Consider the following 24,598-nt stretch of genomic DNA (forward strand, 5'->3'; position numbering starts at 1 on the left):
TACTTTTAGAACGACGATATTCCCAGCTGAATAATATACATCAATTGTGATCAACACTCTAAAACAACCTTGCACAATATTCTACAACACTCAACAACATAACAAACACGAGGCGGCGCCGCCAACGCTCGACTCACCTGAGGGCTCACTGCAGACGACTCGCGGTTCCGTCTGCCATGGATCCGCCGCAAGAGCTGACCGCTCGCTTCAACAGCCACACGCGAAAGAGCACCGCTCATCTCCCATGCGCAAGCCACCAGGCTTGCCGCCAGGCGTCACTGCCAGCCCGACCGCGCTCTCAATGATGATGATGGTGGTGATAATAAACACTCGCGAGCACAGCACCATCTGCTGTTCTGTAGTTGTGACCCCTGAATGCAGCCTATGCACGAGACGTACGCCACGAGGCTCAAATGACTTTACAGGGGGTGTTGGCACTCCCACAAGTGTAAGGCTTGAAAAAATTTTTGCATAGATTGCAGTACCGATCAGTTGCATGTTGCAGGCAGACCTCTTATCACAAGAGGTCATCGTGGCTACAACATAGTGCTTAGTAAATATTCCTGCAGTGTAAATTTTTATTATCTCCGATAATGTCCTGTTTATACTCTTCTAGTTAGTGACATTCATCTTTCAGTGTACCAGTTTTTGGCTTCATACTTGTACTGTCTACAGTAATACCTCATTAACTCGAGCTCACATATCTAAAAACATCAGCCAAGTCGAAATTTTTTATCGCACCGAGCATTTTTCTGTACAACCCATGTATATTTTTCCTTTTATCTCGAAGTGTTTTCGGGTTGGATTGCGGATAACTCGAAATCTTGGCTGGTAGTTGAACGGAAAAACTCCTGCCAGATCATTTCATAAGATTCACGCAATGGTGCCTCACCTGAAGTTCGTCGATTCTTTCTTACTTAGCCGCACCTGCCACTACGATGATTTTCGCGGACGCAAAATGCACGAGGTCTCAGCCCAGCGACATATTAACTTTGTCAAGCAACCCTGTGGCACACCACGTGACCCATGTGCTGAGCAGGAAGGCCCTCTGCTTGGCGTAGTTTGTCTCGTACGCTTTGTGCAGTGCACATGATTTTCCCTGCAGTATGACTTTTGTTCACCTGCACAAACCACGTGGTACAGGTTTTTCGCTGACTGTGAGTGCAGTGCTCGTGATTTTTCCCGAGGTGTGATTTCCATTCATCTGCACAAACTGAGCGGTACGAATTTTTCACCGACTGTGGAGAGTGGCAACTTAGTGGGAGTGTGGCAAGCATGGCGTGAAAGCAGTGCAAGTCACTAACGTTAGGTGAAGAGAAGCTGCTGTTACTCATGATTGGCAAAGCTCTTAAGGGGGGACACGGGTCTTGGCGACGAAAAAACGCCAAAAAAATCTATTTTTCAGTTTGGTGATTTTCGTTATCTTCATATCATCCCGCACTTGCCAGCAAAAAATGAACTCGAAATGACGCGTCGTTGAGCCAAAAAATGATGTGTTTATTCATCCCAGCACTTAGTTTCGCTTATGAAATCGACGAAAACAGCCCCCTTTTGCATTGCTCACTTCACAAATTCGGCAAGCGACGAAAAAAATGTGCTGTGCAGCCCAAGGAGTCATCGCAGCCAGCCCAGGCTACGTCGGCAGAGCCGAGCGGGACAAGAGACCGGCAGTCACCGCGATGCAGCAGCTCGACACAAAGGCAGCCTTCCATCGCTACAACTTCTACCAGTGGCGACACGCGCTCAGAGTGCCATAAATCATCGCAACTACCGACGAAGATATCTGCAGATCTCGGCGGAAGAGCGCAACAGATTCCGCGACAAAGCGGCGTTGCAACACAAGCGATCGCGACGGCGACCACGGTGCCTTCAGAATCAGCTGATTGCGGTGCCACTTGAACAAGGCGCCAGGAAACAACGCCGTCACTTGTGATTAGGACAGCAGAGAATGCTGCTGCGGCAGATCTCTGCAGGCAGCAGGCAGGCAGCAGTGGCAGCGACTGCAACCGCTGCCTGCAGTACTTCAAGTATGCGCGATCGAGCTTGCGTCAAGGATACTGACCGTTTTTGACTTTATGTTGCTCTGCATTGTGCCTCTTCTGTGAGTGCAGATGGAAGCAGGGTTATCACGCACAATATTTCTACAAAGATGCATTCGTACGCTCGCGCGCTGCTGGAAACGAGGTGAGCCAACGCTTGCGCGAGAAGACGACACCCCGGCAGTGCTCCTGCTTCCCATTATGCTTTGTGACCAGCCTAGGTGATGCACACCAATTTCTGGAAAGGTCCATTAGCACAACCTTGCTTATCTTGTGAATCCATTTATCTCGAAATTTTCCTTGGTTTTTATGACTTCAAGTTAACAAGGTATTGCTGTACTCTCGTTAAAAAAGGCCGTCATGTTCTGACAAAATGAGTCCATATTATTCAAAGCCCTTAATATCTTACCTCTGCACAAGCAGGAGAGGGGAGGGTTGCACATCGCCGTATTACGGTCGTTTCGATTTGACTGAGCTGTATGGGGCTGGCTAGTTCAGCTCATACACGCTGAATGTATTGACAGCACGGTTACAAAAGACTTTAATCAACGGTACCGGTTATGGACAAATTTGCAGTGCAAATTCTAATTAATGAGTGAATGCCATTACAGTAGGCACACGAAAGCCCCCTGGACAGCAACAAAGTTTAGCCTGTAACGAAAGTGTTTCTACGGCCTTTTTAAGCAACTTCTATGGCTCGGAATGAACTCTTTCTTATTTGTGCAAATGAGAAGGCATATATGGAGTCGCCTGTTGCTAGACAGTTGTTCTGGGAGTTCTGAACTGAGTACAGTCGAACACAAATATATCAAACTCACATATATTGAATTTTGGGGTATATCGAACTCATAAGTTATCCCCTTGAAATTTCTTTGTAAAAGTATATAAATTCACACGTTTACATCAAACGGTATTTTTACCCGCCTTCGGATATATCAAACGCCACGCAAGGTGGAAGGTGTGCTTCAGCACTCATCGCGCTCCGCCATCTCAGCGGCAGCGCGGCTCCGCGCACAAGTTGGAAGGTAGGTATTGGCACTAGTAGCACCCTGCGAGCTCTGTACGGCACCACGCCTCCGCCAAAACCCGAAACGCTCAAACAAAGGTAAGGGCGAGAAGGCTCAGACTGTTTAGTTGCGGAAAAGCTTTTATTTATTTTTTTGTTTCTTTTTCTCCCTCTCATGCTTTCTCTGCATACCTGTCGGCTCGGAGAGCAGGAACAAAGGAGCCAATGTCCTCCTCCTTTAGCCTTTTCTTTTATATTTTGTTGCTGTTTTGCGAGTTTCGATACACCAACCACAGCTTGCACTTTTTGCTGTTGTCCTCACTGGTAGCCATCGCCTCGCGAGTGCTTTGTTCCTTCTGTTATCGCGTCACCTACGTACCACCGCATGTGCAGCATTTATTTTTTGCATGCGTGGCGTGCAAAGCCACTGCGGACTTCTTGAATTGTCGTCTACTCGCATAACTATGCCCAGCTTCAAGAAGCGCAAGAGCCTTGACTTTGTGACGAAGTTGAAGGCTATTCAGCATATTGAGGCTGGCGAGAAATGTTCGACCGTCATGAACGACTTCGGGATGTGACGGAGCACTCTGAGTACCTTGTTGAAGAACAGAGCAGATATCAAGGCAAAGGCAGCAGAGCAGCGAACGTCAAGAGTCTGTCGTGTGCACGCTCCTGCCCACAGGAATGTAGAAAAGACACTCCATGCTTGGTTTTTAAAAGTGCGCACGAAGAACATTCCAGTGGATGGCCCGATGCTGATTGCCAAGGCCAAATGGTCTGCCGCTGGGTGAAACAACTTCGCTGACAACACCATGTGGCTTGACTGATTTAAGCAGTGCTACAACATCGATGGCAAAACCATTTCTGGCGGAAGCGAAGCTTTCAGCAGTTAGGACATCCAGCAGTGTATGACGAAGGAGTGGCTGGAAAGCTCTGGGAAGTTTTCTCCCCCGGAGATCTTCAACACCTTACAAGACGTGAAGATGGAGACAGTAGTCAACTGCTTCCGCAAGGCAGGCTTCGAGGCGGCTTGTGGAAACCAGTGAAGACGACGACGAGCGCATACACGACGCGTTCCGCGAGTTGTCGTCCCGCTTCCTGGCAGTAGTTCCTCACGAAGTGTCGACGGACAATTTCGTGGCAGCGGACTGCAATGTCAAGGCCATTACAAGCCTCACTGATGGGGACATGTTGACATAGTAGCTGCGGTCGCAGGGAACCAGGATGCCCAGGCAGACAGCTTATGTTGTGAGGAAGATCGTCCGGACAAGGCACTAGGTACACGCGCACACTCTGCTGCTGAAGTGGCGGCAGCGTTCGGCGTCATTCGCCGTTGTATCGGCCAGATATACGGAACTGGGCTGTCGCACATGGACGACCTTGATAAGATCGAGTCTGGAGTCTTCAACATATCAAAAGCGAAGTAGGCCAAGATAAGCGATTTTTTTCACATAAATAAATTATTCTGTTGCGGCGTGTGTGCTGAATCAGTTGCCATTATTGAATGTGCCTATTGTAGGTGAGGATCCGCTACAGGTAAGCTCTCGGGACCTGTAATTTTTTTTATCAAACTAATTCGCGATTCCTTTTGAGTTCGATATATGCGTGTTCAACTGTAGCGCCAAGACACCTCACTGATTAACATTCTGATTTGACTGTGGAACTCACCTGCTTGGAGCACCAGAATCGACCTCCTTTCAAAACTACAGTGGCGATGCCTAACAATGTTACAACAATAAGTGACGACTGTCTAATGCAAAACAAAAAGAAAAATTTTATTGTTTACACTTAGCTCAAAAAGAAACTTTATTTTGCGAGCTTCTTTAGCGATGACGCAATTGCTCGCACCGAATTTCACTCTGCTGCAACAGTTCAACCACTAGCACGACGGCATGTTTAACATCGCCTCTGACTGGCTTGGCTGGAAGCCACCAATGTTGCCAGGCACAATTTGAAATTGCGATGCTTCTGCGCACTGACAGCGGTGTGGTCTAGTCTGTTGTCAGCCCACATACACATGGCACAAGCACACTTTATGTGTTAAATGTCGTAGGAAATTGCCACTAATTTTGTCCGCTGAAGTGAATAGTTTGTTGTGTTGTGGTTCGTTAAGAGCGAACTTCACTTTGTTAATTTAATACACAGGCTAAACTTAGCCTAAATAATAGTCAGTTGTATCTTAAAGTCTGTTGTATACGTGTCCCTTATAAAGAGTGTTGACTGTAATGGGATGCCTAAGCGAAAGAAAAGCAGGTTGCTACACCATTTTTATACCTGTAATTTTGCCGTGAAAGTATGATAGACAACTCAATCATTGCACTGATTAAATAGAGACGATGTTGCATTTATATCACACCTCCTCTTTTCCCTTAAACCACTTCCCACATCTATCACATGGCTTTCAGGTCACATCAATTTCTGTTATGTGACTTTGTCTTCAACTGGCTTCTGTTTTCTATTTTGTGTTCTAATCGTATCTGTGAGCAGCTCTCTATTTACTAGAGCCTAGCCTCTACTCAAAGACAAGTACAGTAGTAGACTCTCGTGGCGTATTTGTTTGACCGCTCTGACTTCATAGTGAGAGCGTGGCGCGATCTGGCTGGGAAGATGTATCACGTGACACAAGCGAGCCAATCACGCCTGTTCGCACTAGCGCCAGATTTCCCCCCAAGTAAGTTTTTGAGAAACTCCGTGTTTGTGCGTAATTTGTGCCATCTCAAAATGACGTCATCGAAGCGGAATGGCCGCCGTGGCGGATTCCTGGGTAGTTCCCGGATTACTGATGGGCTCTCACTCCGCGTGCATTTTGAGTGTGCCGTACTGAGGCTGCCATTAGCTGACGTGGCCGGCGTGCTTTTCAAGAGTGCCGTTCCACGTTTACTATTGGCTGGTGTGACCGTGTTTGCCGTTGTGGCTGTCCGATTGTGTACATGTGCTCTCGCGCTCGTGCATGTTTCTTGACGCACCGTGTTTGTGCTTTGTGCCGATAGTTTATCCACGCGATCAAGATGTCCGGAGACTCGTCTTAAGCCGTCCTGAAAACGAGTTTTTAGAAGCGGTCAAAAGCGGATTAGAACAAGAAGGCGCCGACTGTAAGTGCACCGTCGAGTTGAGATTTTGGTGGAGTTTGCCCATTAGGCACCCTTTACGATTACAATCTGCTTCATGTGCAGAATGATCGCTTGAGCAGCAGAACAAAGAGCACATGTCCCACTCCACTTGCGAAAGCGATTGAGCGAAGGGTGAAAGTGTGTCCGCTTGGTTTTGCCACGATTTTTTCAAACGCACTTGTCAGAAACGCGAAATCTAAGCAGTTCCCTGCGCACCCTGCACTGCCCGGGGACGCTGTATCTCCGCATGGCTGTGCGTGAGCGACGCTCAGCTCATAGCCACCTATTACACAAGGCAGCATGCTGTCTAGCATCTATGTAATTAAGGGAGGAGGATTGAAAGAGGAAGTACAGGGAGGTTAGCCAGTTCTCAGACCGGCTGACTACCCTGTTATGCAAATAAATAATGAATAATGTGTAGGTGGTTAAGTAATGTGAATCGAGTTCACATTAATTTATGAGGAAGCAGTGGCTACCCCACGGTCTTTTCAGGGCCCCCCCCTCCCCTTCAGCCACTTTTCGTGGTGGGACTCCGATCTTGCTCTCCACGTTGGAAATTTTTTAAAATGATTTCTCGGATAGAATAAGACGCTTTCTGTTTTGTTTAGCAGGGAATGAAATAGGGAACATCTAAATAAATTTATTGTTGAAGATTCCTCTTAGAAATTTCTACAGCAAGTGTAAAAGCTTCAAATGCGATTTTCTCAGCTTCGCATTTTTTGCCAGCCTGGCTAGCCATACGAAACTTTTCGTCGTGTTTTTGTGAGCAAATGTCAATAAATGTTATACCGTTGAACTCGTAAGGAATCAAACTGTGGAGCTAGGCTATTTTTTTATGGCTAAGTTGAACATGTAAGGCTTTGTGAACAATAATGTGAGCGAATTATATTTCTGAATTATCAAGAATCAATACAATTGAAAATTTTCATATGATGAGGATATCAGCATCAATATAAATATCATAGCTCCACTTGGCAAATCATTGACTACAGCTGCATCACTTATTTTCTCATATAGTGAGAACTACTTGAGGTATAATAACACTATTTACATTTTTGAAAACAGAGAAAGAAACACATATAACACACATAATTTCATTGAAATATCTCTAATAAAAAATTAATCTTTAAGACCAGCATCTCCCCTTAACGAGGTGGCGCACAACGTGACTTGAGGTCTTGCGTTCTGAGCGGGATCTGCGGTTAAAACCACTCGCACGGACTCTCTTGTGGAGGTATAGGAGTGGGAGTATAGATTAACCAAATGCAACAACATTACCCAGCACTATAAACTTCAACAAAGGGAATACTTCCCGCCTCACCCCGTGCCCACTTTATTCAGTGGCAACACTTACAAACAGGCACCTACACGAATCCTGTAATTAAGAAACCCAGATTTGTATGTGATGCACTCGTGCAAGTATTGCCGCAGTAGGGCTACACTAGTGCATATTCTCTGGGAGTGTTCAGCACCAATTGGTAAAATTGGACACGCACTCTTCAATGAGAACCTTCGTGTACGTTGGCGGACCATGCTTCTCAGTTCAGGGGTAGATACTGTATTTACTATCGTAATGAACCTACTCGCATGAGTAGCCCGCCTCCCACCTTAGTCCGCCCCCACCTTAGTCCGCCTCCCACCTTAGTCCCTGAAAAAAAAAATTTAATGTATCTGTTCATTTTATTTCTGGGGGAAAGCCATAAAGGCTACATTGGCGATCGGAAAAACATTTAGTCAAGTCATTATATCACAAAATAACAACACAACGAAAGTCAGAACATAGTTTTGCAATGATGCTAAAGAGCTGCAAGCAGTGCAAACGCGGACGGCATCAATAAAAATTTTAAAGTTGGGCCTTTTGCAGCAGAGCACCATCTGTCGAATGCAGGAGAAACCTCTTTGCTTATAGCGCCACTCTAGCACAGCGGCACGAAAACAAAGCACAAAGGCCTTTGAGATGGCGCGGATTAGAAACACGCCACGCGCTGCCAGCGCGCCGCACGCTACATTTGTGCGCCGCCATCCAACGCTGCGTTTTTGTTGTCGAGTTTGTCTTAGAGAAGTTAGTCGGACACCTGCTGCTCAAAGCGCGTTTAGTCGGTACGTTGACTACAGGGCTGGTTTTAAACTCAGTTGGTTGAGCATGGGAACCGAGTGGCTGGACGACACTTCGGGGTCGATCCGTGCGCGTTCGTTACGAGAGAAAGCAAGAAGAGCTTCAGGCTACCAAAAAGATTTGTGCGCATTTCACAGACCAAAATAAGCAAAACCATCATGCGAAGTTTCCGCTGTTATAACTCCCAGGCCTTTATCTGTCCCGTTTAATGAACCCTCCACTCAAATTGGCATCAACTTTTCTGAAAAAGAAGGTGGGTTCATTACGTGAGTAAATGCAGTAATCAACTCTGCGCAATCCAGCAGGCCAAGGAAGCTGCTGGAGACTAGGCCGACTCCTAGGCGGGAAACGAACCCATTAACCTGCAAAAACTGAATACTTATTCACTCACTCACTTGTGTATGGTAACCTGCAGATCTGGTGGCAGCGCACTGTCTGCTGAATGATTACGAAACTGTGCAGCTAGCTGTCACATTTTCAATAACTTAATATTTCACTGTTGTTTTTTTGCGGTGATACTAATAACTTTTATATCAGGGGCTTACTTTGCACTGCAGTTCAGAAAACAAGATGATTGAGGATGAAACCGAAAGCACATTGGTATCATAAGTAACAGCCAACCACCCATCGCAAATGCAATGACGGTGCCATCACAAAATGCAACGCAACAAGATGACGATGGAATGCATTTTAATTCCAGTCCACACTGACTCATTTTGTACTTGGCTACATTTTGTCTGCATCAGATTAGTTGCGCGCGAAGTGGAAATAGTGATGCTCGCGTCTTTCGTTAGGAAAGCTCATATTAAAGGAATGTTACATTACACTCTTGAGACAGCTGCATTGCGTATATTTTGCATGTCTGAAACCTGTGTCCTTGAGTGGCACAACCACAGGAAGAAAACTACAGCTGCATGTCCTCCAGAAAACGTTTCCACAAGCCGGAAATGAAAGAATATCTGGATATATAAGATAAGCTTGCTGGCAAAAATCGAGAAGCTCTGTGTAGACAGAGCTTGTCAAGGTCTTCGAAACGGCATGCAATCGATGGCTGCGAAGAAGGGAAAAAAAGCCGCTCAGTCACGGCTTGGCCAAGCTCCCTTCCCCCATACACATTGGTAGAACGGTATACGGTTTATATATGCATGTTAGTGAAGAGGGCATTAGCACTGTCTCGATCACTCTCTTTAGGAAGGAAACAGCCGTATCACTGCATACGTAGTTCTTGACATGTTTCAGTGACATTGCTTGATGCCCAGATATGTTTCTTTTCTGTATTTTCATTTTCCTTTTAATATTGATCGCTAAATTTTCTCTTTACTTTTTTTGTGATCATTTTTATGTGTTTATTGCGTTCATGGCTACAGGTGGTGCTGACTGACACTCCCACATTTAAATTCACATATAAACTCAATAAAGTGGCTGGGGGGATGGCCGCCGTGGTAGCTCAGTGGTAGAGCATCGCGTTATTCGAAGGTTGCAGGTTCGATTCCTATTCACGGCAAGCTATCTTTTCACCCACTTTTTTTTCTTCATATTTACATTACAATTGGTCTAATAACTTCTCCTATACATTCCTTGGCAATATTGTCTGTTAGATCTCATTAATATTGTGTCAAAAACATGGAAAAACGAGCCCTTAAGTATACACTTTCCCACACATATATATATATAGATAGTGGCCTAGGCTAGCTGGACTCTGTCAACAGCTGAGCGGAACTACACCATCACGGAGCAGAAGTGCCTGGCTATTGTTCAGCCCGTATCTCTACAGCTCTATGGTTGGCACTTCGTCGTCACCGACCACCACGCACTCTGTTCGCTCTCTTCACTTTAAATCACCTCACAGCCACTTGAGACGCCAGCTTCGACAATTTCGCCTTAAGGATGGCCTGCTCAAGCACTACGTTTACCATCCCACCAGTAACAAGTGGGTGCCAGTTCTCCCACGATGACATTGCTGCCACTAATCAAAGCTTTCACAAGACCTACGATTGCATCAAGACACGCTGCTTCTGGCCTGGCTTGTCCACAACAGTGGCCAGATATGTGGGCTCATGTGCACCAAGTCAGCACCGCAAGCGATCGACATCCTCGCCCACTGGTTTTTTTCAGCCTCTTCACTGTCCGTATACATATATATATATATATATATATATATATATATATATATTCCATACCTTGCAGCGCATCACAAGCATAAAATAATTGCCAGCAGAATAAATTTCACTTTCTATGAGAGTGCATTGTGCTTGCTTCTTTTTTTCCTTCCCATCGTCAACATAGCAGCATGTACTTTTAAAAGATCTTGTAACATTACACGAAGGGGCAATTGGGCTTATGCATTCAAAACTGTTGTGATTATCAGCCAATACATGTCTCACGTCGATACGTCTTGCGTATACGTAAACACACACAGACTCTGCGTAAACACACGCAGACTCTGCGAGCCTCTAACATGGCGGTATGCACACAACAGCCAACAGATGGCAGCAATTTTGCATATGGAGTGTTTATTTTCCAGAAGTTCAAAAACTCTAATATTAAATTTCTGTTTGTAGTGTACACGTATCCCAAAGGAGTACGGCCACTAGCGTGGGCTCTGTCTTGTCGAGTTACAGGGCTGCTTTCACCGTCGCCTTGCGTGACTAACGCCACTGCACAAGCACATTCGGTCAGCCAAGGCACCGAGCGCAGCGCAGCAAGTACACAGTACAGCTCTGAAATTAGTCGCAACACTTTATTGTCTGCGCAACACCAAAAACGCAGTACAGCGCCCACTGCAAAAGGTAGCGGGAAAGCAAACGAGGCTTATCCACACCATGACCGAAAAATACAACACAAAGAATGCTGCGAGCGCGTCTTTATGGGCAAAAGGGTTCACGGTAGCACGTCGCTGAGGGAAACGGCCCTTGCAACTCTGCTGCACGATCTCATGCTCAGTGATAACAGGGCCCGATCGCTCAAGCGAGGGCAAACTCCGCTTGCGTTGACTTCGAGAGGTACGGGTCGGCTTAGTACGACCACGTGCTAACGCATCGCACCACTCTTCGGCCTAACGCTAGGAAGGGCCAATGAAAGGTAAGCGTTCGCCACGGGCACAAGGCACCGTTGACCAGTTCGAGCGAGCTCCAAACAAAGGGAGCCAACGGACCGGAAATAAATGTGTGCTCACCCCTTGTTATCCAGTGAGGTGTCTCTCTCCCGACGCACGCTCTCGAAACGTCCCCGGAGGCTCAAGCGCAGCGCCACTGTCGACATCGGGATGAGAGGGGTCAATGCCACTCCCGCTTCCCCAGTGCTAACGGACCGCAGAGGAGGGAAGAGTCATGTTAGGACATGAGAACGAAAAAGCCCGCGCAATAGCAGCGGGCTAGCCTCAATTCCCAGATGGTTCTTATTGAATACACTAAAACCTCAATATAACTACTCTGGATATAACGAAATATTGTTTATAATGGAGTAAATGAATATTAGTCTTGCAATAGATGTAGTGTTAGGAATGTACCATTATAACGAATTTTCGGATATAACAAACCCATTTTCGTGTAAGATGTCATTTTATTATAATGAGGTCTTGAGTGTAGAACAGCAAGCACTATTTGGAAAAATGTTAAAAGTTCGAATGTTCACATACCCTTCTTTACAGTGACTCTTATAGCACATTTTGCATTTATGGAGCAACAAAATATGCATGTTGATTACTGCTTTATTAAGCTTATATGTTAGCACTTTTGAAGACACGTTAAAGTTTGTTTTTTTTTTTTCCCTCGTCAAGAAATTTTAACAAAAGGTGTTTCGCAAAAACAATTTTGTTGCAGTATTCAGCTTAGAACCTGCTCTTGTGCCATCATTAGAGGCAGCAGCCGTGCTCTCTTTGTTGTGCAGCTTGCAGAGCAGCCAGCCATTTGAAGGGGCACAGGGGAACCTTTTGCGCCTGTTAGACAAGAACAGCAGCCAGCCGTCTCCTGTGGATCAACTGAGAGACGGGTAAGCTGACCTCACACCTGATCCATATCAGCCAACGCTCCACACTGTACGGGCACAGCCATAAATTTTCCTAACCCTACAATTCCTAACCCTACAATTAAAGGAAAATAATACAGTCAATCTGTGATATATCGAACTCAATGGGAATCGCGAAATAGTTCAATATATCGATAGTTTGAAATTCAAAATAGGCGTCCTTAAGGGGGCATACTGGTCCTTGGGACCAAAAAGTGACAAAAAATTTCATTTTTTAAAATTGACACATTTGGTTTCTGCAAGTACTTTTCTATCTCTCTGCAAATTTTCCCACTCCAGGAAGTGGTAATTTTTTTTGTAATGTCATTCTAACTGCCCATATTCTTGGTGCTGTTAACATGCAGAACCTGCAAAAAGTAAGGAACCGACTTCAAGGCTTCTTTATAATTTGCTGGCACTTGTGTCCGAAGCTCTAGTACCAATTTATGAGCACCTTTATGAGAATTGCAAAACATGCACACCACGATTGTTGCTTTTTGAAAAAGCTGTGTGTTTTCAGTTTTGTTTTTTTTCATTTTTCTCAAAAAAAGTAAATTTGCAACTGTTCAATTTTGAGGCCTCAATATCTCTGCAGCTAGGGCAGGTACAACAATAATTTTTTTTGCAATTTAAACCTGTATGTGTCTAGAATGCTAGTATGGCAGCGGAATTTTGAGCACAAGCCTTTTTAATTAATTACTCACCAAAATTGTAATATAATTTCAACTGCTTTTGAAAATGGATAGTTCATTTTGCTGTAAAATAATTAAAAAAGGCCTTAAAACAAAAAACTCTTGCATATTTTCAATCTATAGTCATTAGCCTATGATGGCATTTCTTAAATATCACCTTTAATTAAGCACTTTTTTTTCTATGGCAGCCTTGAACAATAGGTGTTGAACTTAGGTTATCTAAGGAATAAGATGAGTTAGAGAAAAACTGATTAAACATTTGAAATCAGCAGAAAAAACTGCATAATTCTGTGCAGTTTGATCAAGATCACTGAAGAAATAAACAAAAAATGTCTAAGAGCAGTCTGCCCCCTTAACAGACCTTCGGTTAAGGACAGATTTACAGTATGGGTGCAACCACTTGATTTTTGACATGCATATGTGTGATATAGTGTTGCTGATTTTTGGAAAAATTCCAAGCATGACATTCATTTCATTCTCCTTTCATTTCGATCCACCTTAATTTCTGTCCCATTCTTATCCATCATACTGACTTGACTCATCCAGGAGGTAACAATGCAACATCAAGTCGAGGGGCTGCATTGTTACAGAACCCTCTTCCACAGGCAGGTTTTCTGGCTTTAGACCAGCTACCCTGAAGCAGGCAGAGCTACAAATTAATACCATATGCAGTGCTTGGGAATGCTGCTAGGAAAAACTCGTCAACAGAATGCTACTGTTAACTAAAACATTGTTTGAGTGAGAGAAAATAAAAGCACAAAGCAAGAACACCTACGCACCAGTGTTCACTTCTGGGTTTCTTTGAGCAAGGCTTAAACTCTGACCATGCAAGATGTCCTGAAACAAGGCATAAGAAACGTACAAAATAATACAGCAGAAGAAAAGAGAAATTGCTGGCATGAAGAAATTAATGGTGCTCGAGAGAGTAACTTCAACGCTTACAACTAACAAAAATTAGAATAACAAGAAGAAAGTTTTCTAAAACATTGTATTCTTTGGTTTATTATCATCAAAGCTCACGGGTCTCAGGAACAAGATGAGTTACCGGAAAACTAATTAAATATTTGAAACCAGCAGAAAAAACTGCATAATCCTGTGTAGTTTGATCAAGATCACTTATGGTATAAACAAAAATGTGTCTAAGACCAGTCTGCCCCCTTACCGCTTAAAGCATTGCAGGCCTCCAAACGGTTTTTGTAAATCGTAACAAGTGCCAACATCACAATTCGCTCACAATATGCTAAAGAACGAGCTGAGAATTTATTTTGCAAGCCACCACACTTAATTTGGAATGAAACTAGTCCATAAAGTCTTGCTTCTTACGGTCAAGTTATGTTTGTTTCTGTTAGCTTTTTCTTTTTGACGCGAAGTGGCGTAGACACCATTTTCCTGACGCGTTCCATTTCTCGGACAACATGAGCTCGATGCTGTCTAGAATTCAAACACAGCCTAGGAAACATTTCACAGCAGAACTTTACTTGATGTCACTCCAAGCATGAGTTATCACTTTTATAACTATGAGCATTGTTTAGTTTGTCTCTTGAGTAAAAATTTGTCAGGAACGAAGCGAGAAGCCCACAAGCCGCACAAGAATGCTGGCAGCTGCCCACGAAAAACAAAGGAACAAGTTCCCACTGTCAACACTTTGGTGATAGTGATGGTATTTGTGGCTTTGTAGCAGGCAGCCACTGCTTTGGGGCAAATAGCAAGAAAAGTGTTGCTTCCGAGATGTGCGTTTTAGAACCGAAAGCGCCAAATATACGTCGTAAGGTTGCGCATCTTGAAGGCTATGCTTTTCGGGCCCCATGCCATCATGCACAAACAAAAAGGAAGGGAATGCAAATGGTTTCAGAGTCACTTTGCATTTTCATTTTGTTGCCCTCCGCAATCAGCCCCTTTGAAAAACGCCATATCCGTGCATTAAAACCAACAGATCACACATTGAACGTGCCGCTGCACTTGCATGTGCAGCGCAATGAACCAGATCAACGCTGCCCTTTTATCACTTTTGTGCAAAGAGGGATCATAACTTGTTAGAACATGGCCTAAGAATGATGAATATTCGTTAAGGAAAATGCACTTGCTGTGCAGTAGTTCGATATACGTGTGCACCAGCTCCATACTTTTGCATGGGAAATTCAAGAGTATTTCTCAACTGTTCGATATAGCTAGGCTTGGGCGAGTAGTGAGCTTTAGGCTCGAAGCGAATTGTGATTTTGGTAGAATAATTTCTAATCTAATTCGAATAGTGTATGTATCACATATTATAAAGGGCGAGAGGTGTATTTGTCATGACCAAGCTAACCTGCACAATATTTTTTTGAAAATTTAAACAAGAACTGTGCAAATTTCTTTTTTTTTTTTTTTGCATCAAGGGAAGTGGAAACAACTTTGAATAGTAGCAGGATTTGACCTTCTGTAGAATGTAAGTGATAGCTTGTAAATTATGTTACGTTTTAAAATTCACTATACTTGGAGCATATAAGTCAGTATAAGGGGTTTCGAACTAAAAAAAATGAATTGATGTGAAGGTAATATCTTCATATAACCTTGATGTGGGGGTTCTTGGCAGCGGGTAATTCTTTTGATTATGTGTTTTCACGGCTCAGCACCAGTTCGCAGTAGTGAAGCCATTTTTACAAAATGTTATGTGTGAACTTATATACTTGTATAGGTGCTTTCATCTTTGAGCACATTTCTACTGCAGTGAAACCACTTTTACAGGATGTTACATGCTGACTAATATGTAGAAGTCGAATTTGGAGGCACTAAAAAACCGGGTTTTAGGCGCCAAAAATAGGCAGACAAAACACTGTTTTAGGCTCCCAAAACTGTAAGTATAGGCGCAATAAACTTCAACAAAATTTAAGTTTTCGAAGAAATAGTGTGGAATCAGTGTCTACGACAGAAACGCAAACAGAAATGTTTTAGTTTATGATGGTACAAAGGCGATGTGGTTCAGCGTAGCCATGCGATTTTTGCTAGTCCAGCTTTCTCGTTTCCTAGTCCAGCATGGTGACTTAAGTGTCCTCCATCGAATAAACATTGTCCCCGGTCTCTTTCTTTTCGGCACGACTGAGAAAAGAAACACAGGAGGAAATAGAGCACCAAGAGACTAGAAGGGTGCCTCATATTAACTTGATCTAACCGCACTGGGTCCATTTCTCTTCTGACGGTGGACATCTTAAAGGGCATTTCACCAGATTTTAGAATTTCGAGAAGGCAAGAGGAGTGCATGCACTGGGTGCTCATGTTCTCTTCTGCCAAGATTTGAAATGCTAGGTGCCCAGGAAAGAGGTAAACGCCGCTTGGATTTCATCTGATCGGCGCGCGCCCGATCAAATGAATCACTTTCGGTTCAGAGATGAATCACTTTCTGTTTAGATGTTGTGCGTCATCTCCCCAACATGGGGGAGATGACGCACAACAAGGAATGGTCCTGCATACCTCAAAGTAGTATATGACTCTGGGAGAATTATTCATGTGTAATTTCTGCAATCTGTTACCTGAATAGCAGTATGAAGGTTGACAGAAGTATTACAGCATGAAAAAGAAATCTATGCATATTATTTTTTTAACTTCGTATCGGGTGAGATGTGAGACTAGTCTGCATACATTTTGCTTGCATCGGTGTCCTAGCCGCTCTAGCATCGTGCCGGTGCCAGCATTCAGAGCGCTTGGTGTTTTCTTGGTGCATCGTTCCTTAGAGCAGTTGCAGTGGTGCGACGCTGTGTATCATAGGTAAGAATACAAGATCCATGCCAGCCTCTCCAAACATGCGCTCATATTTGAGGGATCCATCCCACAGAAATGGGCACTACAGTACAGAGAACGTCGAAACGACACAACACCGTTTGCGTGCTCGACCTCGCAGAGGCATGTCATACGGATCTAACCTTGTGTGCGCATGACATGTTGATTCGTCAGCGTCATGTGTTCTTCCGGCTCTGAGTTGCTTCGATATTGAAGAAGGCAGATAAGCAATTTGGCTTGCAGCATACACCGGGTGAGTGGCAAAGGTTGCAAGCTCGCCTCCTCGCGTCATGCTTTCACGACTTGTAATAAACCACTTTAAAAAAATCTTGTGGTACAAAGCTTTTAAAAGGGCATGCAGCAACTCTAACTAAGTAAAATTTCATGCGACCTAGTGCAGCGCTGTTTAAAAAGTAAATGACAAACAAAACGAAAACCACGTGGACTTTTTTCTATTTCCACTCTACATTCTTCTGATGACACTCCATTATTTCACATGCGTTTTTCATCGTCCTGTAGCTGCACAGAAGCACCTCTGTTCCCTATGGATGCAAGCAGACGTCGAGGAGATGCTGAGCAAACGACGCGCCGCGGATGAATACATGTGTAGACGCTAACCGCCTTCCTATTCGCTAAGAGGCCTTGTAATTTTGACAGTGCTGAAAGAAATTTGTGAGATGGAGTTATAGGTTGCCCCCAATAGAGTCCTGCAATATCAATTTTGCCCGCTAACATGAATGCCAGCCCGTAGTGGCATGTTGTGTAGCAGAGACACCACGTGCATCGTGTGCTGAAGAGATGGTTTGCTTCGTAGTGTTCTCTTGGCTGTTGTAGTGTAGGATGATTGCATTTTCACGTGCCGTGCCCAGGTGCCAGCTGAGAAAGAAAACCACTGTGCTACAAAAAATACAAGAAATTTTTTTTTTTAACTGTTTGAAGACTTTGGCAGCTCAGACGAGTCTGTGTGTGGTTCACAGATAGCTGCAGGAGTTCACAGATAGCTGCACTATGGGGGCATTTCTAGTTTTCGCGATTGCGAGCGTAGGATCCAAGAAATTGTAATAAGTGGGAACGTATCAAGGAGGCTCTACTGTACTTGAGTTGTATATATACAAGGTCAAAAACTGCAGCTCTCAAATTTCCTGACCCACTAGTTGTCATAGGACAGAGCACATTATGGCCCTTAGTTATACACATGTGTACAACTCTCATAATTACAAGTACTGTGAAAGCTCATTGATTGGAACTTAAAGGGGACTCTAAAATTGTTCGAAATAAGCGGAGTTCGAATGAATAGGCAGGCACTAGAATGAACAGACACTGCCCCACACTGCTTCGGTGGAACCGAAAGAAGCCACCTTGTGACTAGTTATTACGAATCAGGCATCGCTACATGTTTGTGGCAGATGAGTTCTTTAAATTTATATTTACTCTCACAGCAAACAGGAATAATTGATTAATCAGTTATTTGCCAAAAAAACAAGCAGTGGCATCTATTCATGTAAGCAGTGAGCTCCAAAACGCATTCAGTTACATGGTAAAAAAAATGCAATCAAAAATTAAAAAGTAATCACCAATTTGCATTTGCTTTCACTTCTTCTGTCTCAACTTCATGAGCATAATTTGCAGCTTGTCCAATTAGCTTCAGTGAATTGTCCAAAATTCTCATCTGCAGAGAAATGCTGCTGTTTCGCTGTTCTGCACCAGTAGTAAATTTTGTCATTTTGATCACTGTGAGCAGACATCTGCAAGGAGTGATAAAAAAACCAGGGGCTCCTAGTTCAAGTTAATCATTGTGCATATCGATGTGTTTTCTCCGATCGAAAAGTACAAGTGCTGTTCAGTTCGAATGAATGAGCTTTTTTCTGAGCCAGTGTGGTCAATAAGGTCTAAGATATTTACTGGCAGTCATTCAAAACTCTCCATCGTGTTGCTGTGGCCTTAGGAAACAATACAGAAAATTTGTATGCCAGTGTTCTTATGTCGAGGAAAAAGCACCAGCGCTATGTCTTCCTGTGCAGCATTTCCGTTTCCTGGCGTAGCACATGACTTGGCTACACAGGGCTTTGCTTTGCTATTGCTAAATTGACAATGCAGTACAAAACGTTGCGCAATGCATTCAACTTTAGTCTGGTGTGATCACTAGCTTCAGGTCTTGCAATAAGTGGCTCTCCTACCATAGCATAATGAGACGCAGTTAGAACATCGCACTTTGTGCTCCACACACAATCTTAATTATATTTGCCATTGTCTTACCTGACTAATTCTAAATCGTTTTGTCACAGCTTAGACTGCTAGAACAGCATTTTTTTTTAGCTGTTTTTGTGACCCTACATTACATGCTGGGTGTTCTCTATAGCAATCGATGAAAAGCATAGGGAGTGAGTGCATTTTGAACATGAATTTTCAGTCACTATCATCGTAGCGTTTGTTAAGAATTCTGACCTTGAACTTGTTGGAATTCTCGGAACTTAAACTGCACTGTCAAGAAATATTATACACTTAACATTTGCTAACCAAAGTATGTGTCAGTTTCTTTAGAAATAGTATGCCCAACTTCACATCTTAATTTTGCTGCAGGTGCAAACCATCAGCACTCTTTACAAGCGGCTACCTGAGATTGTGCGAGCAGTTCTACACGTACAGTGACACCAGGTTGGTATAACAATAAGTTCTATAGACTATAATGGTACAGTACTACTATTGTCATTATTGTGAAATATCTTATAGTGCTTTATTTTCTTGCTGCCTGGTTTAGTGAAAGTAGTTGGAGCTCAAATTTTTTTCTTAGTGGCCTGCAGAGCCTGTGTGAGGAGTGCTTGTCACAGCTGACTGCCATTTTGGAGCAACCTGAGGACGAGGCAGAGTTGGTCTTCCAGGCAGCCGCCATGGCCATCATTTGCACTGACAAGCTGCATAAGTCAGGTAAGGACCGTCCCAATTCTTGTCTTACGCATTGTATGCCATGCTAAAGGAAAAATCAGACTCACTGAGCCCCACATAAGGTATATAGGGTGTCTCATGTCATGTACTGATCCCACCGCTATGCACAAGAACTTAGGTGGTTTCGATAAAGGGAGGCAAGCCTGCATTCCACTAACACCCTAGGTGGCCCTCTCCGATAGGTTGTTTATTAGCAGGGCTCGACACAAGTCTACAGCCATGTGACATATAAGTTATAACCAAGCAATGTTTAATACAATTATAAAAATGATCGGTGTTAGTGAATGTGAACTGTAAGCTGTAAAATATAGGACTTTATACAAAGGGCCATCCTACCCTCCCGCCAACTTCTTGAGATCGAAAACCCCAGAGAATATGAGATGGAGCGAGAAACAGTAAATAGGACCCTGACAGGGGCTTGAGGACAAAGCACTTGACTGATTCATTTGTCTGGTATTTTAGTTGTAAAAATTGTCATATTCATTTACCTATGAAGTTATTGTTGCTGTGTTGACGTCTGTTATGCATACTGTAAGCACCACAAAGATTTCGCAGCCACTCACAGCTTCACATTAAAGGGTGAGGCCTGATAGGCCTTCATACTTTGAATAAAATTTTAATCTAACTAAACTGACGACAACCTGAGATTGCACTAAATAATAACAAATCATGTGTGCTGTGGAAGGCGGAGCTAAGCGCCAAAGCTACACAAATGCTTGGCTGTAGAAACCAAGGAAGTCAATGCACAAAAAATGAACACAAAACGGAGCATTGCACATACAGTGGACTCCCAATAAATGAAACTCGCGTAAACAAAAATGCCTTATTAACGAAACTAAATGGGCTCATATGGCTGGGTTTCTATGTGTTGCGTAGTAAAATTTATCAGTTAATCGAAACAGTGCTTACTGGTCACCTACAGTTAAACGGCACAAACTCTAAACACAGCATAGACTCGCTCAGGCCAAAGGTAGTCTCATAACCATGGCAACACCTCGAGACAAGCCAATCCAGTAGCCATTCTCACTTGTAGTGGCTGTGAGAGCCAAATCGGCGAGTCAGTTGTGTGTTAGGCATATTTATGTGGCTAAGTGAGGTAGATCACAGTGCTATTTCAGCCTGATGGAAAGGAAGCGGCCGCACCATGCACTCTCGCTTGAAAAAAAAGCTGCTAATTCTTCAGGAGCTTGATCGAAGCGGCTTGCCCAAGACGGAGGTGGCGAAAAAAATACATCCCAAAATCAACGCTTTCGCGAATCTGCAAAGACAGAGAAAAGATTGAAGGCGCTTCAAAGAATGGGACCTTTACATCTAAATGGATGTGAATGCGGACGCTGCCTTATGAACAACTCGAAAAAGTTCTTTTTTTGTGGTTCAAGCGTGCACGGAGTTCCAATTTGCCCATATGGAGTATCTAGTGTTACGTCTAGACGTAACGATAGAAGCTGTTAAAGTTACATCCAGATGTGAAAATAAGAAATGTTAAAGTTACGTCCAGCATGACAACAATACAAAACCGGCTTGTTGAACCACCCGGACCGATTGGCAGTTGTGGCGTAGTAGACTGAGGCAAGACATGCAGGACGGTGAGGTCGTTGGTTCAAGCCCCTCTGCAATCTTTTTTTTTTTTTTTTCACAGTATTCTTTAAAACATTGCAGCATTAATGTTCCAAGCGTGCCACTTATATATTTTTTTTTCTTAAAGAAAATAGCCTTAGTGGTCACGGCAGACGTGCAAAACTGCGTTGCTAGAGTGCCGTGCAGTTTTGCTGCAGCAAAATAGTAAGTGTTAGCGATTTAAGTGCACCGAAAAGCAAGAATATCCCAGTGACACACGGCCAAACCTCCGAGACTGCCAAATGATTATCAAACTCAAGTGCATATTGTGAACCACACGACGGGCGTAACTTTACCAGCTGATCATCGTTACGGCTGGACATGAAATAGTGGCCAAATTAGGGGGGGTCGGCTTGGCTTCAGCGTCTCTTTTTTTCAAGGAAAATGCATTAAAGAGTCAATACCAGCATTTATGCATGCATATGATCTAGTAATAATGGATGACAACAAGGAAGATCTGCAGGGATCGATAGCCATCTGTGGTATTGAGTGTGAGATAGGTTAGATTTGAAGTTCTATGAGGAAAAATTGGTGGTCATCATTTTAACGTAAGAAAGTCATAGAATACACGAGTCTAGCTGGAGATAGCGGATAAATACAAATATCTTGGCAAATATATAAGCAATGGGGCTGGGTACCTAAGGGAGTAATGTACATATATGTATATATGTATATGTATATATACACACACACACACACAACACACATACGAAGAGTAATGCTTCAATGGGCCAATTTGTCTTCATGAAGATATTTTTTTCATGTGTACGTTGTGTTATAGCCGATGTGTGTGTGTGTGCGTGTGTGTGTGCACGTGCGTGCATGTGTATGTGTTGACACAATGTTAATGAGATCTAACAGACAATAATGCCAAGGGATGTATAGGGCAAGTTATTAGACCACGTTGTAATGTAAATGTGAAGAAAGAAAAGTGGGTGAAAAGATAACTTGCCGTTAGCTAGAACCGAACCTGCGACCTTCGAATAACGCGTTCGATGCTCTACCTCTGAGCTACCACGACGGCTATCCCCCCAGCCACTTTATTGGGTTTATATGTGAATTTAAATGTGGGAGTGTCAGTCAGCACCACCAGTAGCCATGGCGACAAGTGTGGCACACTTTTTATGAGCCAGTTTGGCGTCACGTAGCATGTGAACTTATTACGAGCTGGCAGCTGACCAATAGTCCCTCGTATACAACCTAACGGCACCAGGTCTGCCAGTACGAGACCCTCGTTAATGAACAAGGGACAGAAGTGTATACTTAAGGGCTCTTTTTTTCTGTGTTTTTAACACAATATTAGGGAGACCTAACAGATAATAATGCCAAGGGATGTATAGGCGAAGTTATTAGACCCTAAAGTAAATGTGAAGAAAGAAAAGTGGGTGAACATATGTGTCAAAAACACGGAAAAACGAGCCCTTACTTAAGTATACACTTCTTTCCCTTACATACATACATACGTGTGTGTGTGTGCGTGCGTGTGTGTGTGCGTGCGTGTGTGCATGTGTGTGTGTGTGTGTGTGTGTGTGTGTGTGTGTGTGTGTGTGTGTGTGTGTGTGTGTGTGTGTGTGTGTGTGTGTGTGTGAAGGGCAGGGAGGTTAACCAGTTGAAAATTTCTGGTTTGAAATGAAAAATAGGGCAGTGTGGAATCGCTATAAGTGCAATGTTAGAGAGGGTTTGGAAAGATGTCGTGGTACCTGGTCTGACGTTGGGCTATGCGGTCTTGTGCATGAGATCAGATGTTCAAGCAAGATAAACACTAATTTTTGGGGTGGTTCTCTGCTGTATTAAGCCAAGGTAGGAGTACTGCGGACCACGATTTACCAAGCTGAATACGAAGGGATAAGGACATTGTGTAGTGCATATTTGTAGACGAGGAGGAGGAAACAGCTGATGCTGAAAGACATGATACTGTTCTGTAAAGGGATTCACCTGTAGTCTTAGATAATGGTGGAAACTGTAGGTTTAAGCACTGTAGGTTTTAGGGCAGTGAAGCAAAATAGACTTTAATAAGGTAGAAATTACCAGGGTGAGGTTAATTGATTGGTGGCTACAATGAAGGCCTGAGTGAAATTTAATCCTTCACTGCACAGTGCTAGTACTAGTATTTAATGTATTCTGACTAAGCAGCGTAAGTGGCTGCCCAATGTAACGCGTACAGCCTTATCAAATGGTAGTATGTAGGTGTTCTGTGACCTTATTCATCTATCTGTTATAAACCATCTCGTGAAGTGTTGGCAATTTCAAAATCCTTGTGATATCAAGCTTGAACTAGCGCCTGTTAAGGCCGGTTAGCGCGGCTGCTCACACACACAAACAAATGCTCCAGTCACGCCCTTCAGTGGTTCATTCATGCAAACTAAAAAGCCAAGTGGTACAGTTTCATGGAACTTCAACTAATTACAGAGAAATGCTTCTTTTAATTTTTTTTCTGTAGCTGCTATAGCAAAAAGTGAATACTTGATTGTTTCAGCCGCGCAACACCATTTACATACAACCTAAACTCACACACACACACAGGTACAACAAAAACAATCGCGCACAGTGAAAAACACTGCTGTCACCACAGGCCAGTACCCCGTTGATTGGCATTAATGTACGAAGCCGGCCTAACATTCCTATTACGCGAGGGAGAGCGCAGTCTGCCAATCAATGGCGTACTGGCCCTCGGTGGCAAGTATTTCTCACTGTACGTGATCATATTGTTGTATTTGTGCATGTTTAGGTTGTATGTAAATGGTGTTGCGCAACTGAAACAATCAAGTATTCACTTCTTGCTGTAGAGGCCACAAAAAAAATGAAAAAAAAAAAACATTTCTCTGTAAATAGTTGAAGTTCCATGAAAATCTAGCCTATGCAAACGTCACCGTAGTACCTTGGATGTAACGCAAGCAGTGGCTATGATTATGTCTAGACCTAGTGCTACTGTTGGCTCTAGTTACATCTGGACGTAACGATCACGATGCTTACAGTTACGTCTGGACGTAACCCTAGCCACACCGTTGCCCATAAGCGGACCAATTCTCGAGCAGAAAGCTCGAGAGATTGCCATGAAAATGGGTGTTGAGAACTTCGTCCTACACGACGGGTGGCTCAGCCGCTTCAAAACACCCCATGGCCTAGTCTTCAAAGCAATCTCAGGTGAGAGTGTTGCAGTCAACAGGCACATTTGCACCGACTGGCAACAGGCGCGGCTTAAGGAAATTTTGATGAGCTTTGAGTTACAAGACGTCTTAAACATAGACAAGATGGATCTTTTTTTTATATGGCGCTCCCATCAAACACTCACCTTCAAAGGCGAAGCCTGTAGTGGA

General features: G+C 43.6%; 1 protein-coding gene across 1 annotated transcript in view; it reads left to right on the forward strand.

The window, feature by feature from the left end:
* LOC119183274 (nonsense-mediated mRNA decay factor SMG5) overlaps positions 1-24,598 on the forward strand; it is a 114,183-nt gene that overhangs the window by 42,482 nt on the left and 47,103 nt on the right. Inside the window, exons 7-9 of the mRNA XM_037433641.2 lie at positions 12,160-12,261; positions 19,302-19,376; positions 19,513-19,646. Of these exons, the coding sequence (XP_037289538.2) occupies positions 12,160-12,261; positions 19,302-19,376; positions 19,513-19,646 (311 nt within the window). The remainder of the gene's footprint in view (positions 1-12,159; positions 12,262-19,301; positions 19,377-19,512; positions 19,647-24,598) is intronic.

This window comes from Rhipicephalus microplus, chromosome 3 (genome assembly GCF_043290135.1).
Source record: "Rhipicephalus microplus isolate Deutch F79 chromosome 3, USDA_Rmic, whole genome shotgun sequence".
In the NCBI taxonomy this organism is placed as follows: domain Eukaryota; kingdom Metazoa; phylum Arthropoda; class Arachnida; order Ixodida; family Ixodidae; genus Rhipicephalus; species Rhipicephalus microplus.